Source organism: Alosa sapidissima, chromosome 10 (assembly GCF_018492685.1).
Source record: "Alosa sapidissima isolate fAloSap1 chromosome 10, fAloSap1.pri, whole genome shotgun sequence".
NCBI lineage: Eukaryota > Metazoa > Chordata > Actinopteri > Clupeiformes > Clupeidae > Alosa > Alosa sapidissima.
In genome coordinates, this window is record NC_055966.1 from 212,688 (window position 1) to 231,314 (window position 18,627).

Consider the following 18,627-nt stretch of genomic DNA (forward strand, 5'->3'; position numbering starts at 1 on the left):
CTTAAAACTTATAGCAGCAGATGTCTTTCACATTGGAAATATATTACGGCAGACTGTATTATCTGGTGCTTTTTACAGTCACTGAAAACAGCTGTTGTAAAGCTACTTCTCAAAAAGAATAACCTGGATGCCTCCATGCTAAACAATTAAAGGCCCATATCCAATCTACCTTTTATTGGCATCTGTCCGCATTAAAGGTGGTAGTCTTTAATCAACTAACCACCTTCCAAACATTTTGAAGTCTTTCAACTGATGTTTGTCCTTCTTTACGCTTCTCTCATCCTCTCAAAGGAACTCTGGATCTCATTCATAGTGACCATTGTGTCCTTGGTCTGACCAAGGCCCTTCATCCCAGATTACTCAGTTTGGCTGAGCGGCCAGATATAGGAAGAGTGTTGGTTGTTCCACTTTTCCATTTGAGAATGATGGAGACTCATGTGCTCTTTCTAATAGGCACTTTCAATACTGCAGAAATGTTCTTGTATCCTTCCCCAGATCTGTGTCTTCACACAACCCTGTCTCGCAGATCTACGGACAATTCTCTTGACCTAGTGGCTTGGCGCTTTAGGATCCGATCTATATAGCAACATAGCAACATATATATACCAAGCAATATCAGAAATACAATGGTCATGTCAATAGTATTTCTTGTGATTATATGAATTTATATACAGACGGAACACAACAACAGGAAAACTGGCAGCCTTAGTCTACACGCTGTTTTTTTTTGTAAAACGGTGAATTTACTTTATTGGTTAGGATTTGCATCTACACAACCCCGGCATTTTAGGAGGCTGTAACCAATATTTTTTTAAACCGGGTACTGTTTTGAAACCGCCGGTTAACTTTTGCCGTGTAGACAGCAAAGCCGGCAGTTTTATGATGACAGCGCCTCCCCTCAAATCAGCCACTGCAGGCCCCAGCTGTGGCGTGACTGGCTGGGGCACCAGCACCGTACCCCGGCGACCCGGGTTCGATTCCCGCCCTGTGGTCCTTTCCGGATCCCACCCCGACTCTCTCCCACTCACTTCCTGTCATTCTCCACTGTCCTGTCAAATTAAAGGCATAAAAGCCCAAAAATCAGCCACTGCACTCAACCTTATACTCTTCTTGGCAGAACAAATCAAACTATTTGTTTTTCATATTAAAATGTTTTCTCTTTTCCCTGTAATGATTTATGTGCATAAGGTATCAGCCTTCTGCAGCTAAGTTAGAAGCATACTGTTAGCTTAACTTAACATAGCAGTCACATACCTTGAAAATTAACTTTATTAGTTTAACAATTGAATTGAAAACCGAATTGTCTGTAGTCTCCTTATTTCATGCGACTGCTTTAAGAAAAACAATGTTTTGTCTTCTATGTGAATTAAATGTAAAGCCTCTGCACGGCCGTCACGGTATCGTTAAGGCTGTGAAAGCAGTGAAAAAATACAACTAAGGTGACCACCGCCATGACACTGAAAATGAGTGTTTGTGCCTGTCTGTGAGAGTGTGCCTTTCTAAGGCACTCTTACCCCTGGAGCTGACATCAATGTCTGTTTCACAGTTTACAAAATGCATGGTATGCATCTGTCCTTCTTTTTGTAGCAAAGTGGTGTTCAGAATACCATACAGAGTTGAAAGAAGTCTTTCACAAGAAAGAAAAGGACAAGGAAGAAAAGGACACAATCTATCTAAATAATTAATTATTTCGAAATAATTTTGAGAAACTTTGCATCTCATAATCATGATTGATTGGTTATTGTGCAGCGAGTGTTCCGTGTTGTCTTGAGGTGAGTTGTCGCATTGACTACTTCGCAAAAAGAAAATTGGTGGAGTTTTGTGATGTCCTGTGCTACGGTGGTCGCGGAGGGTCAGAAATTATGACACATAACAGCGGTGAGTACAGAGGCCTTGAAATGAAGTGAAGCCTATGAGTTCATGAAATACGGACAGATTGCCACTCATGCCAAAAAGCCAGACAAATGTCCAAAAAGGAGGACTCTTTCTGTCCGGACAGAAGGCTCAAAAACCGGACTATCCAGACGGATGGTGACCCTAAATACACAGGTTGGTTTTGTGTAGACATGGCCTTAACCCCCTATAACCACGCCATATGGCAAAACCTTATTAAAGGGCTTTTCACAGGCGTTGCTAAAAAGATCAAGGAGCTGGAAAGACAAAAAACTGTTTTATTGGGACACATTACATAACATTCAAAATCTATTGTTAAATAATCATCAAAAAATAATCAAAGATGAACAACAGGAGGTATATTTTGTCAGTGTGGAAAAAAAGAAGAAGTAGGTTAAGGTTGAATTCAAATTCAGAGAAAAGCAATTTAGTCAGAGTGAAAGCATTGTTGTTTCAGACTAGTCCTATTTTTTCATTATTTCTCCAAATTACATTATTTTCTCAGGATTGTTTCACCTTTCCATCTTTTGCTTAAGAACTGCATAGCCCAGAACAGCAGGGAAAGGATGATGAAGACCTGGACAGACAGAAGGGTGCAAAAGTGATATATGGTATCAAATAAATGGTAGCTGATTCAATTATTTTAACGTTGACAAAGTAATTGTAAGCTGGTTGCAGAATGGCTTGACGCACATGCTTCAAATTTGGTGTGAACATTTGTATGGACTCAATGATGAAGTCAAATGTCAAGGTCAAACCCACCTTGAGTGTGATATCTCAAGAATGCCTGATGGACAAGGTTTTTTGGTACAAGGGTTTGTATGAACTCAAAGATTAAGTGATTCAATGTTTTTTTTTCAGGAATCTCCCCACCAATTCAGCGGTTAATCACGATTAAAATTTGTAATTATTATTATTATTTTTTTTGTCAGCCCTAATGGTGATATTTTTGCAATGTACTCTAACATTAGACCGAGATTACTTTGCTTCACTATACCTCAATAGACAATGCAGCTCTTCTGTCAGATAAGCCGTCCTCTCTGTTGCTGCTGGGTCATTTGCTGGGTCATTATTAATATGCAGTTAAACATCACGTCCCCTTAAGTTCTCTAATATTTCCTCATTTATGTCATCAACACATCCATGATTATTGGAAATCAAAGAATGCTGCAACTTTTTGTGGACTGTACTGAAAGTGCCGCCTGACCTATCCAAACACCTGAAGTGCATCTTCAGTATGCCGAATGTTCGTTCAATTACACTGCATGTTTGTGTGTGTTTTCAATTAAATAGCATTGGCAGAAATAGATGGCAGAAATCTGTCACAGCCTGACGGATCAGGTGTAGCTTACATCTACATTCCTTCTCACCGGGAGCGCAAGTTCAATCCCTTATATTTGTGTCTGTGGAGGGAAAAGTCCGCTGTGCGATGGATGCAAAATAGGAATGATACAAGTGCCAGTGTACAAAGTCAATTGTGCTTAAGTGCAAGATAGGGCCCAATATCTTGCCATAAATGCAGTCCCACACTTGTTCAATTACTGTGTATTATGTGTACTGGCAAAATATTTATCTTACCTCAGTGAAGACATTTGAGGGAGCTGAATTTGGCCTGAAGAATCCTGTCATTTGCAAAATCATAATCATGCCACAGCGCAGTGTTTCCATCTTATGCAAATTGGACCTGTATGAAAAAGTCAATTAAATTTTTACTACCACAGTTCCATAAATGCTCTCATTGCCATGGCTTGCTCCCTCATTGGCAAGTTGGATCTTAATGAAATCATGTGGAAAACGATCATTGATCATTTCCATTTCACTGATTATTGTGTCCATCAAGTCTATGATTTGTGAAGATACTGTTCCACATCCAATTGAAGTGCAACCACCACAGCCACAAACCATGGTTTACTGAATTCTAGTTTATTCTTTTTTCAACAAACTACGCAAAATTCATAAGTGCACTGATGAAGTCAAAACAGATCTTTTTAGAGCACTACTGTACACTTTTGACACTTTTTAAGCTATCCGGTTAAGTTGTGATGCAATAGTGTGCCGATAATTCTTTCTGGGTCCAACAGGTGCCAGAGCGAATGAAACATTCCAGTTTTCTCCGAGTGCAATGATGATAGATCCTTTGGTCAAAATATAGAGCATGTTAACCTCCTTTTATCAGCAAAATATATTCCCGCTATGTCCTTTTATCACAGAGTTACAGGCGAAATGAGTTTTGATGGTCGAAAGTGTGAGGAAAACCTCTTTTTTCGCTACTGCTGCCTACCCAGAATGCATTGCAAGTCTTGGTAACGCTTTAGAATAACATGTGCTTTTTAGGTATTAACAGTGCATAATAAGCAGTTAACAATTCATTACTAACAGTTAGTTAACTGTTGTTATCCTTTAATAACATTAACTAACTGTTAACATGCAGCTTGTAAGTCTTAATAAGCAGCCTTTTAAGTTACTTACAAGCATATTTGTTAACAGTTGTAAGTGTTAACAAGCAGCTTGTAAATGCTTGTTAATGGTGTATAAGACAAAGAGGTGGTCTTTAAACACCACAAAACAACACAATTATACATAACCTTCCGTAAATATTTTAATTAGCATACTTTTGTACATGTAACAATTAGAAATATAGCCGCAAGCGGCAATGGCGGGCCCGAGCACCTGCGGGCCGCAACCCGTGACATGTCGTGGTGCGTTTGTGAAATGTACATATTTGATGCGTAGGCTATTTCCTTTTGTATTTTATTTTCTGCCACATTTACTCGCTTGGCCAGGTGGGGGCGTAATGCAAGGCAGGCCCATTGGGTGTCATCATAATCATAATATATATTAACCTGAGAAATTTCAGACCATTCATTTTAAGCAAAGAACATTTCTGATACACTTTTTGGTTGGCCAGATGGTGGCGCTATGTTAGGCATTGAAATTACACATGTGAATATCACAATAATGATATCCAAAATGTTTGTACACTTTCAGATCAATCACTTAAGGCATTGTCCATTTCTGGCACATTTCCTGCTTGGCCAGGTGGTGGCTCTATGTCAGACAGGCCCATTGGGTGTCTGGATATCATCATAATCATGATATCTATTAACCTGAGAAGTTTCAGACCATTCATTCAATGCACTGTGATTTATGACACATTTCCTCTTTATGTGGTGAGATATTAAAATCATATCAAATATATAACATATCAAAAATCCCTCCACAATTTAACATCAGCGACATCTTGGCATAATGTTTGCCAAATTTCACATGAATCTGACAAACCGTCTAGGAGGAGTATATTCAAATTGATCATGTGAAATCAGCATAATTGCCATTCTTTCTGTTGCCAGTTGGTGGCGCTATGCCAAACATGCATTATGGGCATGTGAATATTATCATTAACATGGTATTCAATGACCTCTGAAATTTTAAACATTTCAAGCCAAGCACGATGAATTATGACACATTTACTGTTTATGTGTAAGGGCATTAAAATTAATAATTTCGCCATTTCGTCAAATTACAACATATCAAAAAAGGGCTTCACAATTTATAATCAGGAACATCTCGGCGTCATGTATACCAACTTTGACATGAATCGGATCAACCGTCTAGGAGGAGTACGTTAAAATTGATCATGTCCACAACGCACAAAATCTCAATTACCTCACTTCCTGTTGGGCGTGGCTAATGGATTGTACATACGAAAGTCGTTCATCTTGGGGAGATACAGACACCTACCAAATTTGGTGTGTGTAGCTGAAAGTATATGCCCACCACGGGATCAGCCATCTAAGGGGGCGTAAGGGGGCGCTAGCGAGTCTCTGGGCCATACCCGGGGCCAAGCTTTTTTACTTAGCTGCTTTGTGTGACACCTGATGTGTGTGCCAAATTTCAAGACTTTTCGACCATGTTAACCACCTCAAAATATTTGCCAACAACGGGATCAGTCACCTAAAGGGGCGCTAGCGAGTCCCTGGGCCACGCCCGGGGTCAAGCTCTTGTACCTAACTGCGATGCGTGACACCTGACGTGTGTGCCAAATTTCAAGAGTTTTCGACCATGTTAACCACCTCAAAAACAGGAAAGCAAAAAAGTAGAATAACAATAATAATACTCGATAATAATAATAATAATAATAATCCTTACAAAAACAATAGGGCCTTGCGCCCTTCGGTGCTCGGGCCCTAATAAATAATAATCCTTACAAAAACAATAGGGCCTTGCGCCCTTCGGTGCTCGGGCCCTAATAATAATAATAATCCTTACAAAAACAATAGGGCCTTGTGCCCTTCGGTGCTCGGGCCCTAATAATAATACTCTCCCATCAACTTTTGTACTTGTAAAATTTAGAATAATACTCTCATATCATGACAATTAAGCAAATTCGATTTGAACACCATGATAGTGTATTGCAGAGTACTGCTGGTATATATATATATATCACATGGTTTGTCCATACTATCCATAGTATCCCATGGCATGATATTGAATTGAAGTGCATGGCAAGGTTGAGATGTATCTGTATATAGTCAATCAACATGTAATTGAGGATGAAGCAGACTCACTGGGCTTGAACATGTGAAGGCATGGATAAATGGGTTTGTCAATTGGCCTACCATTTTATATAATCTTTTTTTTTTCAGATCTTGTGCATCCTCACATTGGAATCCCGAGTTCATGTACAAAGTTTGGTTTCAGTATGTGACAGTGTTCCTGAGATAATACCTAACTTCCGACTTCGTTCGGCTGTGACTGGCAAACGCTTCTTCTTTTGTGAGGCTTGGTCCAAGATCACGTACGTCAAGTTTCGTGAAGTTCGGACCAAATTTGTGACCTGTGAAACTTTTGTTTCGCTTTCTATTCAATCCAATATGGCAGAAGAATGACAAGGGTCAGTGATGTCATTTTCAATTTCCACACTTGACCGGTTCCGGCCGGACGTTCCAGAGTTGGATCGGTGGTGATATCTCAAAAGGTCTAGGAGCAGGAGCTGGCCAAAAATCGGGCTTACAGGAATAACTAGACTGCATTTCCGGCGGGAAATGCGAAAGTTTGCTTGCCCTGGTCCGGTCAGCAACGTGAGCAGACAGTGGGATACGCTATGCTGAACCTGGCTTGATCCAAGCATTCTACCAGTGCCTTTCAGTGTTGGAGTAGTGGCAATATCTCAAAAGCTCTAGGAGAGGGCTATTCAACTATTGACATGTGGGGTGAATGCGGTTTGTTGGATTTTACCTGTGGCCTGCCTTCGAATTTAGCTTCTATGACTAAGATCAAATCAATAAAATAGAACGACAGCAGTGATTGGCTGCAAAAATAAATAATGTCACGTGTCTTGCGCCTCTCAAACTGGGATATCAGGTAACCTACAGAAGAATTGAAATTATTAAATATGACCAAGGCATTACAATGCTCCTTGTTTGTCAGGATACTTTTTCACTGATTTATTTTAAAAAATATGAGCTATGAGTGTGAATGTTATATATTCCATCCCCTAATTCTGTTTTACTGGTTTATTTGACAAATAATCTATATGGATTTGCTCTATAAAGACCATATGTCTGTTTGTGATTATTTTGAGAGCGTGGGATTGTTTTGAGAGCATCTGTATCTCAGATGTATCTCAGAATAAAGGAATAAAGGAATACTTCATATTACTCTAAACCACCTTCTGTAAATCAACTGTATACCACTGTCTACATTGCACTATATTTCTTGTATCTGTATATTTCATCCCCTTTCTATGCATCACATTACATGTATACATGCATCACAGCTAAGATCTTTGGTTGCTATGAAGGCCAGTCGTTCTAAATGGATGGTTGCTATGGCCAAAGGCCAGATCTATCTCTGCCGTTGTCAAGCGGGCATATCCTAGAATTCTGATTAAGTTATTTTACTTGAAAAATCTCTATTTTACTTAGCCTACTTCCATACAGTGAGTCCCATTAAGAAGTGGCCACTTCATTCGCGCTTACCGTGATTCACACAGCAACATTATTAAACTAGATTTGCGGTTCTGAGGAACTGCAAGAGTGGGTTTTATCAGGGGCATGGAACTCGGCCTCATCCAAGGATTCCAACGGTACCTCATTTATGAAAATCGGGCACACGGATCAAAAGTTATCTGCATTAAGCTAAAACGCATAAATATCGTGGTTGCTATGCTGGTTGCTAGGGCAATCATGCTGGTTGCTATGGTGGTCACTAGGTTAGAAGGCCAGTGCCTCCCGAGAGGCCTGAAGGGTCAGTTGTTGGCTGCTGGAACCGAAAAATGGACTGCATTTTCCTAAAGACAATGTGACTGAATGTGACTGAAGTGCGGGCAAAGTTTGCACAGAAATGTACAATTTTTCCCACCCTCATTGACCTTGTCATAAAACTTGTTTAAATGATCACACGACGCCTCCTTGCTGCTTTGTCGTCTACATCAGCCTTTCTCAAACTTCTTTGACCTGAGGCCCAGTCAAGGCATACTTTGGGGTCATAGGGCCCTCCTCCCACCCCCCATCAAATTGTAATGATATCACAATTATTATTATTTTTATACTATATTGCTATACATGCACTTCAAAACAGTCAATGTTTAAAGTGCTAAGATTGTTCCCAAAAGTTTGTGAAAGCATGCACATCAGAGTACTGCTTTACTAATGTAAAATATAATTAGGCCTACAATAGTTTCATTGTTTTTGCATTGTTGCATGATGCTTGCATGAGAAATACTTCTCAAAACAACAGCAATTATATGGGTGCCGTTGTTTTGGGATGTTTCCCTCATGCAAGCAACACTGATAGAATATATATATGCTATTTAATTACATTTCATTTGAATGCCTGAATGTAAGAATTCAGGAAACACAATATCAGCTTTTGTGAATGGTAAATGGTGGATCAGATCATGCGTAAATCAATGATCTGGAGACCTTTAACTATCTTTAACTAAGACTATAATAGCTTTTGGCTGACTTTAATACTTAATGCTAGACAGTGTTTTATATAGTCTGTGCTCTGTTTTTTATGGAAGTTGCATAAATACACGTCGTTCTATTAAATGTAGTTTCATAATTAAATAGCCTTCCAATAAGTTGAAGCTTAGCTTTGCTACCAACGTGCACACGCATGCATTGAATAAACGCTCATACCACGACTTAATTCTATGCCTCTATGTTTGATGACAACAAATGAACAAGCATTTCCTACTAATTGCAGAAACGTTTGTTTTCTTAATACAGTAGCCTACGTTCAGTTCCCGTTTGCTCAAAATATGAATGAGTTCATGAACTTTCGTTCAATGAAGGCGTTCAGGCACAACACTGGTTATCCGGTCATAAAAAGCAGTGGCTATTAACTAACTCATTAATTTTTAATGCTTAGCATGTTAGCTAACATTAATAGGTTATGTGCTGAGATATGCTGAAGATTTTATTCCACTAAAATGTAATTCACGTTTAATTCATATGTCTAAGCTTTTAGATTAGAGTAGGCCTATATTCAACCTTATTGTCATTGCACGAGTGAAATACCGTTTTACATCTAGTGGTGCAAATGAGTAGGCTACAGTAACTGACATGTCAAACAGTGCACCCATGAAAAGCATCCCTAGACTGTTCCATACACATAGGCTACAGTAGGTAGCCTACTAAAGATAGCTGAAGGTCTGTGGCTAACGCAGCGCAGTCGTAATGAAAGTGTCGTGAAGGTTTTTTCGGAACCGAACATGTTCTTGTATAGGTTATTAAGCACTACTAAGCGAGACTACAGTGGGTCCCCGTTAAGTTTGGACGGGTTCCTTCAGGAATCACACACCCCATTTTCTCAGCAGAAATGGCACAAACTGCAGTTGACACAAACAACCACAAGGTGTCACTTTGGAGTTCTGCCACTACTATTTTTGATACGACTTGACTTACTGCTTCCATGATGCATTTTCCAAGTCAGTAGAACAATCAGAGAAAGCTGAGCCATTACCAAACATATATGATAATACAATAGCGTGAGTTTATATATCTTATACCCTATTTGTCACGGTTACTTATAGATTTGATAGTGTAACGATAAGCGCATGAGACTTTCAGCGGGGGCACGGGAACTTAAATTGATCACGGTAGTTTAAGCTTACACTTGACAAAACATTCTAATATGAAAATGTAGATGCAATTGTTGTAAGATGGTGCAGCTCCTTTAAGAAAGCACCGTGTGCAGGGATGGAGAGAGAGAAAGCGAGAGGGGATATGTGTTAGAACTTAGATGCGTGTGATTTTCGCGGAGGCACTGATGCACTGAACTGAACATCGCGAGACTTTGGGTGAGATCCAAAATGGCAGCGCACTGAACACTGACGCTTGTAAACAGAAATACAAAACTTTATTTTTCTTCTACTAAAAACAACCACTACCTCTCTACAACTCTCATCAAAAACCGGATTATATTCTCCACCTTTTCCAACGGCAACCTCTTCATTCTGGACGTTATGTCATCTGAACCCAGCAAGAAACGCACTTGTGACTACTCAACAGAGACTGAACCAGAATCACCTACCGCTTGCACTACTTCTACATCCATCGAGGTCAGTTTACTACAATCCATAAACAACAAACTTGCAATACTGGAACATCTGCACGCAGATATTAAGGACTTAAAAGCCAGCCTCGAATTTTCCCAATCACAGATCGACACACTCGCATTAGAAAACCGTGAACTCAAAGGAAATATCACAAACTTATCCGACCATGTTAATCAACTCACCAGCGAAAATCGGATCATGAAAGAAACAATCCTAGACCTCCAGTGCCGCAGCATGCGCGATAACCTCATTTTTTCCGGAATTCCCCTGCCAACTTCTAAAGATACACCCGACGACCCAGAGAAAGCAGTTAAAGAATTCTTGCAGTCATCTCTCAAACTACCGCCAGAAACAGTTGACAAGATTACCTTCCACCGTGTACACCGTCTCACTTCCAAAGACAATAAAAAACCTCCTCCAATTATCGCCAAGTTCGAACACTTCAAACACAAAGAACTCATCAAAAGCAAAGGGAAAGAACTGAAAGGCACTTTATTCGGACTAAACGACCAATTCCCACAAGTAATACAGGAAAGAAGAAGAGCCCTCTTGCCCATAATGAAACAACTCAGGCAAGAGGGCAAACGAGCAGCACTGTCAGTCGATAAACTGTATGTCAATGGAACTCTGTATCGCAACCCCAATATCACCACCTGGCTATAGCACATCATACCTCATGCCAACATTCATCTTGATTATAACATTGTCACCCTCAACTCTCTCTAACCCACTGCCTACTGATGCTTGGATCACCTCTCTCTTCTCTCTTCTTATGTTTCATTCCTTTTGCTCCCCCTACCCATCCATTCTCTTTTGCTCTCTCAATGTTTAATGTTATTCATGGTGTTTTGTCTATACATGTTTGCTTGTGTGTCCTGTCTGTTTTTGTTTATTATGTCTATAGGCTAAAGTCAAATTATGATCTGTATGTTTTCAATGCTAAACAGGAAATGTTCATGCTGTCACCACTCCAGAACCAAATTCCTACCTCTTTATGCTCTATATTCTTCTCAGCCCCTACCCTTTACATCTCATTCGCACACCACATTACATACCTATTCCTCCACCCCCCCTTCCCCCTCTCCTATCTAACTGACACCTGCACACACTCTCACACACACAATACCCACCTTATCAAACATTTTCATAACTGTACAATCACAACATGGTACCACTTACATTCCTGACCTGGAACATCCGTGGGATTGGATCTCAGGCAAAGAGGCTCAAAATCTTAAATCATTTGGATAGTTTAAAAGCTGACATATGTCTCCTACAAGAAACTCATCTCTCAGAATTAGACTACACCCGCATCAAATCAAGACAATTCAATCACATTTTCTCATCTCATTACAATACAAAACAAAGGGGAGTTTGCATTCTGATTAACAAAAGAATCTCATTCATCCATAACGCCACCATCACAGACCCAGAAGGACGTTTTGTCATCATAAACATCTCAATTCACAATACCCCTGTAACAATTGTTAATGTTTATGGCCCTAATACAGACAACCCAGTTTTCTTTCAGAACCTCTTCACCTCCATCTCAACTCTATCTGGCTGTCCCATCATAATTGCAGGCGACTTTAATACAGTGTTAGACCCCACATTTGACAGATCTGATCACTCTAAAAGCAAACGAATCTGGCAATCCACAAAAACAATAAAACAGTTCATGAGCGATTCTGGCCTTGGCGATTGTTGGCGGCTTCAGCACCCAGACTCCAAATGCTACTCTTTTTTCTCTCCGGTCCACCACTCCTATTCCCATATTGATTATTTTCTAACCAGCAACTCTATAATGAAAAATATCTCTGATTCAACTATTCATCCCATAGTCATTAGCGATCATGCCCCAGTTACAATTAAATGGAACATAACGAACCAACAGCGACCAATTAGCAAATGGCGTTTTAATACATCCCTCTTACAAGACCCAAATTTCATCAGTTTTGTTGGGAGAGAGTGGGCATTCTTTCTAGAAATGAACGGCTCCCCTGAATCATCTCCTTCCCTTCTGTGGGAAACAGGAAAAGCAGTACTCAGAGGAAGAATCATCTCATATTCAGTATACAAAAAAAAGAAGGAAAAAGAACAGGAAGTAGAACTCAACAATAAAATTAAACAGTTAGAAGAAACCAATGCAAGCAACCCAACTGAAGAAACACAGGCAAAACTTAGGAAACATAAATTCAAACTCAATGAAATACTCAATAAACACACTCAATTTATCATTCACCGTCTAAGGCAGGAAAACTTCCACCATAGCAATAAATCAGGTAAATACTTAGCAAATCAAATCCAACGTAACAAAGAAAAATCAACAATCCCGGTCATAAAGAACTCAGCAGGGAAGCTAACCAGCTCACCTGAAGAAATAAATCATGTTTTTTACCAGTTTTACAATAAACTATATTCTTCAGAAATAAACCCCAACCAGGAATTCATAGACTCTTTCCTAAACAGCATCGAATTACCACAACTCAATGAGACCGAAATAAAAAACCTAGAATCACCTATAACTCAACAAGAACTGTTTGATGCCCTGAAACAGATGCCCGATAATAAAGCACCAGGTCCGGATGGCTTTCCTGCTGAGTTCTACAAACAATTTTGGACCATCTTAGCTCTACTTTTCATCAGAATGATTAATGAATCAAAACAGAAAGGACGTCTTCCAACTAGTTCCACCACAGCCTCAATTTCACTGCTCCTCAAGCCCAATAAGGACCCAACATTGCCATCCAGCTACCGACCAATTTCTCTCCTCAATGTGGACAATAAGATAATCGCAAAAATGCTAGCACACAGATTAGCAGAGGTCACCCCATCCATTATCCACCCAGACCAAACAGGCTTCATTAAAGGTAGAATTTCATCCACCAACACCCGCAGACTGTTAAATATAATATATCACTCTACAAAATTTCAAGATAATACCATCATAGCAACTCTGGACACAGAAAAAGCTTTTGATAGGGTGAACTGGAATTTCCTGTTTTCCACATTAGGGAGGTTTGGCTTCGGGGAGTCGTTCATTAACTGGATTAAACTTCTATATACCTCTCCTTCAGCCACAGTAATCACCAATGGACTAACATCACAAAGTTTCACTCTTCCCGGGGAACTAGACAGGGGTGCCCACTCTCCCCCTCACTATTTACAATCTTCATTGAACCCCTAGCAGCTGCCATCCGTCAGAACCCCCTCATCAAAGGTGTCCAGACTCCATATACAGTGGGCATCGCTTTCAAATGACCACTTCATTCGCGCATTACGCGGCGTGAAGCTGCGAGAAGCTTTAGTACCACTTTCAGCCACTGTGCGTCGCTCTGCCACTGTACATCGCTCTGCCTGCCGTCCCTTACATAATTGTTGCCGAGAGTAATCCCAGCCTACGAATTCAATAACAAAATAAATCATGCATAATTAAACATTACCTCGATTTAGGCTACTTGGGTATGGCTTAAGGCTTGACTACACGAAAATCGAAATCGAAATTTGCCGTCTACATTATTGTCAGTGTTGGGGTTAACGCAACTACGCAAATCAAAACAGTGGTGTGATAATTGAGCCAGTAGAGAAATAACTGTTCAGAATTAATCTGTAGCCTTGGGTAGGCTTCTGCAGAAAACAATGTTGTTGCCGATTTAATACTATCTGGCGAAGTTTTTAACGGGCTACGCAATAGAGGCTTAGACAACTATGACCCACGTTTTGGTTTCGTAAATTAATTTGCCCTACTTCTTGACTGCAATGTAGTCAATTGACTGCTTGACATGTCATTTATATTTTTCTGTAAACAATTACATCTGCTTTATGCCGCAGAATTACATTCATATTTGGCTGACTGCAGACGCGCCACTTCCCTCCCCATATTCCAATATTAAGATAGTATAAAGTGCTTTTTGTATAGGCTACTATCATAAAAAAAATAATAGTTAAAACGAATAGCTATTTACAATTTGACAAAACACTGGTCCTCATTTTGCGAATGCGAGGACGATATGAGCCTGTTGCATTTAGTTAGATGTCCGAGTCACACATAATGTTTGAAAACCACTGGCTCGTAATCACAATAATTTAACACACGACAGTTGGATAACCTACTTCATCATGTCCCCATGCCTACATTTTTGTGAGTAGCATAGAGATCGTTAAAAACAATAAAGTATGGCTCTCCGTTTGGGACATCGAAAACTTTTTTTAATTTTTAATAGACTACCGTCGAAGATGCTGACTTGCAAAAGCCTCGGGATAACACGTTATCTCCACTATCATCAGTCATGCCCCTTGATCAAAGTGGGGAATGAAATAAAAGTTTGATAACCACTGGCTTAACAAGTTACCTGCAGTCCAGGACTAAATCCAGGACTAAATCGCACTTAAAGATTTTAGATTGGAGTTTTCTCTTAAAAGTTATTCACAAAGCCTTTCAGACAACTCCTAAACTAGGAGTGAGTCTTCGTGGCTATGGATGACGTCATTACTCATGCACGAGCTTGACTGAAGTGACCACCTTGATTGGCTGACGATTGTAACGCGGGAATTCCAAACACCTCTCTTCCGATGATGACTGACAGGTGACAGGTCGGAGAATGCGTGCGCTACACAAGTAGTGTGAAGGATGGAAGATGATTAATAACTGAATAAAAAGGCCTAGCCTAAATGAATAAAGAGTAAGGCAAAACAAATAGCTTAGTAGCCTAATGAAACATAGGCCTATGGATTGATGCAGTAGCCTACCTTTGCAACATTTATTAAATTAATCTGTCACCATATCCCTAGGCTACGTTTGCAAAGAGGAGAACATTTTAATTTGATTCACAATGAAACGTTACATTTCATTTCCATGTTAACAATGAGTAGTTTGTGTTGTTGTTGGTGGCGTTATTGCATCCCTTTTATGAATGCAAAATTGTTCCCTCGCAATTGGAAGCTCCTGTTGCGCATAGGCTATTTCAAAACATCGCAACGTAAAATGCCACAAAAAAGATGTTTATGAATAGGTCTTAGTGAGTTAGGAGTCCTCTCGACTTAAGCTGTCCCAGACTTAGGTGCTACTTTTAGGTCTAAAATGCTTCGTGAATTACTTTTTGTGAAAAAATTCCTAAAGTTAGGAGTGACACGCCCATTATTTTTAGGAGTTGCTCCTAAATTCGCCAGTTAGGAGCTACTTTTAGCCTTAAAATTCTTTGTGAATATAGCCCCTGAATAAAAAGGCCTAGCCTAAATTAATCAAGGCAAAACAAATAGCCTAGTAGCCCAATGAAACATACGGATTGATGTAGTATCTTGTAACATTATTAAATTATTATGTTACTATGCCTACGTTTGCCAAAGAGAACATTTTAATTTGATTCACAATAATGTTACATTTAATTTACATGTTGACAATGACTAGCCTAGTTTTGGTTGTTGTTGGCGGCGTTATTGCATGTTAGTTATGCCTACAATGCAAAATTGCTTCCTCGCGATTGGAAGCTCCTGTAGCTGCATAGGATTTCAAAACCGCAGGTTTGTGAATAGGTCTGTGAGTAAGGAGTCCTCTTGACTTCTTTTAAGCTGTCAGAGGTGGGAAGGTGTGATTTTTTGGGGGAAGGGCCGGATTAACTGGGCACAATTGTCTGATGGCCCCCCTTCCCCCAGCCAACGTGAATCGGGTGGTTAGTTAATAGGCCTATCGTGAAGATTTTTCCTGCCATCTAAGGCACGAGCGCATCTGTGAGGCCAAGCCTCACCAGCTCGTTTGTTTACAACTAACATTCCATTTAATTAAACTGCTTTATAGGCTATGCCGAAATAGTTTTCAACATTTTGAATATTAGTGTCGGGTGAATTGAAATGTTCTCAAAGTAGCCTTATGGCTGAAAGCTGCTTGGGACACTCCCCCCCCCCCCCTTCCTGCACTCATTGTTTCAAAAGGAGTAATTTTGGTCAGAACTGAAGAGCTGTGGACGGCACGGCACGGTATGCCCAATGAAAATAAATTAACGCAACGCAACACAACACAACACAGACCCCGCTTCTCTCGCGTCAGTCACTGCATGAACGAAACACAGAACCCGCTTCTCTCACGGCAGTCACTGACAGTAACCTAGAATAAATGCATGGGGAAAAACACTTCCCCATGACAAAGACATCGTAAAACACTGAAAGTTAATATTTTGTCACTAGCAACATTCATCTGTCCTTTGTCAAATGTATTATGTTCCAAGTACCCTATGCGTAATTCTGCTTCATAAAGTTGAACAAATACATTTGCTTATTTCACAGAAAAATATAAATAGCCAGTCTACAGTGCAGAGTTGGTAAGTTATGGTAGGCCAACTTGCAGTGAACATACAAAGAGGGGAAATTATTTCTCTTGCAGCTGAGTATAGCCTCAGGTGCGCACGTAGACATAAGGCCGAACATGCAAGCGCCAATGAATCGTGCTCTCACGGCAATCGCGCCGTTAAACTTAAATAGGTTAACATCACTCTAAGTTCGCCTTCAAGCAAGGAAAACGATGATTTGAAGACATCTGTTTCGTTGGAAGGGCAATGGGTAGCAACAGGGCAACACAGAGACAGGCCCGATGGCAGGGCTGTTATGAGAGTATTAAAATATAGGATATTCTACGGGAAAACATTAAAACGGCAAGACAGCGGGGAAAGTTAAAATACATGATAAACACGGAAAAAGTTGGCATGCATTGTTTCGGTCCCCGTGCACAGGGATTATTTGTCATACTATTAATCACATATGATTATTTGTGAAAAGTGTGCAAACAGGCGCAACACATTTGAAAAGGAAGGACTGGTAGCATGCAAGCTCACGGGAAAGATTGATTTAAGAATGTTATCACAAAGTGTGTGGTTGTGGCGCGGGCGGAAGACAATTGGCAGGGGAGGGTCATGTCTTTTTTTAACAATTCTGTCGGAGGGTCATTGAACAATTTCTAGCAGGCAAGAGAGGGTCATGCAACTTCCAACTGAAGCACTCAAAATTCCTCCGGTGGCCCCTTCAATAAATAACGATCAGTCCCTAGATTGCTGCTGGGCTATATGTCTTGGTTCTGTTAACAACTTATTGTCAAACGCATAGCCTATCTCGCGGTTGCATCCATTACAAACAAACATGCAATGTGAACGTCTGGGATTGGGGAGAGCACTAAATGCTCTTCTGAATAAGCACGAAGTCAAACCTTTAAATGAAAAACACTCTTTAATAATCCAAAAAAATAAACCGCTAATGAAGTAAACTTGTGACCATCAAAAATCGTTTATCGCTCGTAACTCCGTGATACCAGGACGTAACAGGAAGGCATTTGGCTGAGCAACGGAGGTTAATATGCTCCATGTTTGTCCAAATGATGACTGTCTATCATCGTTGCACTCGGAGAAAACGAATGTTTCATTCGTCCCCGTTTCAATCGTCCCGGTTGTACCTACTCAAAACGCAGATAGAACCTTATTATTCTAAGGTAGCGAAATAGCGTTCAGCATGATTCATGCCCAATTAATTCCCCCTGTTAAAGTGTTCGCCTTTGTAGTTTGGTTTCGTGATAGCCTATGATAAACGGCTTATGGCCAAATATGTGAAAACGTTAAAATACAGTAGGCGATAAACCCGGAAAAAGTTGACAGTGATTTTTTCATAATCACTTTGGAGGGTCATAGAAAAATGTATTGCTGGTGAGGGAGGGTCACGTCTTTTTGGACTAATGCTCCCCAAACTCCTCCGGTAGCCCCTTAAATAAATAACGAACAGTCCCTAATGAAGTAAACTTGTGACCATCAAAAATCGTTTATCGCCTGTAGGCCTAACTCCGTGATAACAGGACGTAACAGGAAGGCATTTGGCTGAGCAAAGGAGGTTAATACTCTATATTTTGTCCAAATGATGTCTGTCTATCATCGTTGCACTCGGAGAAAACCAGAATGTTTCATTTGTCCTGCGTCTCTACGGCTGCAAACGGGATTCACTCGCAGTTAACCAAATATTTCTTTATTAGGGCAGGCATATTTCTGGCTATTACATTATTTCTAAACCAGTCTGCTAAAGTCTGTAGTTAAGTCTGTGTAGGGTTTTCCAGGCTCCATTTCTTTTTACGAGACACCCTGCTCACTTGAGCCATCTACCGGTTGTTTGGGTTGTTGCAGCGTCTCACTGGAAAAATA

General features: G+C 40.2%; 1 protein-coding gene across 1 annotated transcript in view; it reads right to left on the reverse strand.

Annotated features, from left to right (window-relative positions):
* agmo (alkylglycerol monooxygenase) overlaps positions 1 to 18,627 on the reverse strand; it is a 290,769-nt gene that overhangs the window by 6,283 nt on the left and 265,859 nt on the right. The window contains exons 12-14 of the mRNA XM_042107337.1: positions 3,472 to 3,577; positions 2,410 to 2,470; positions 2,168 to 2,202 (exon numbers count right to left, since the gene is read on the reverse strand). Coding sequence (XP_041963271.1) covers positions 2,168 to 2,202; positions 2,410 to 2,470; positions 3,472 to 3,577 — 202 coding nt within the window. The remainder of the gene's footprint in view (positions 1 to 2,167; positions 2,203 to 2,409; positions 2,471 to 3,471; positions 3,578 to 18,627) is intronic.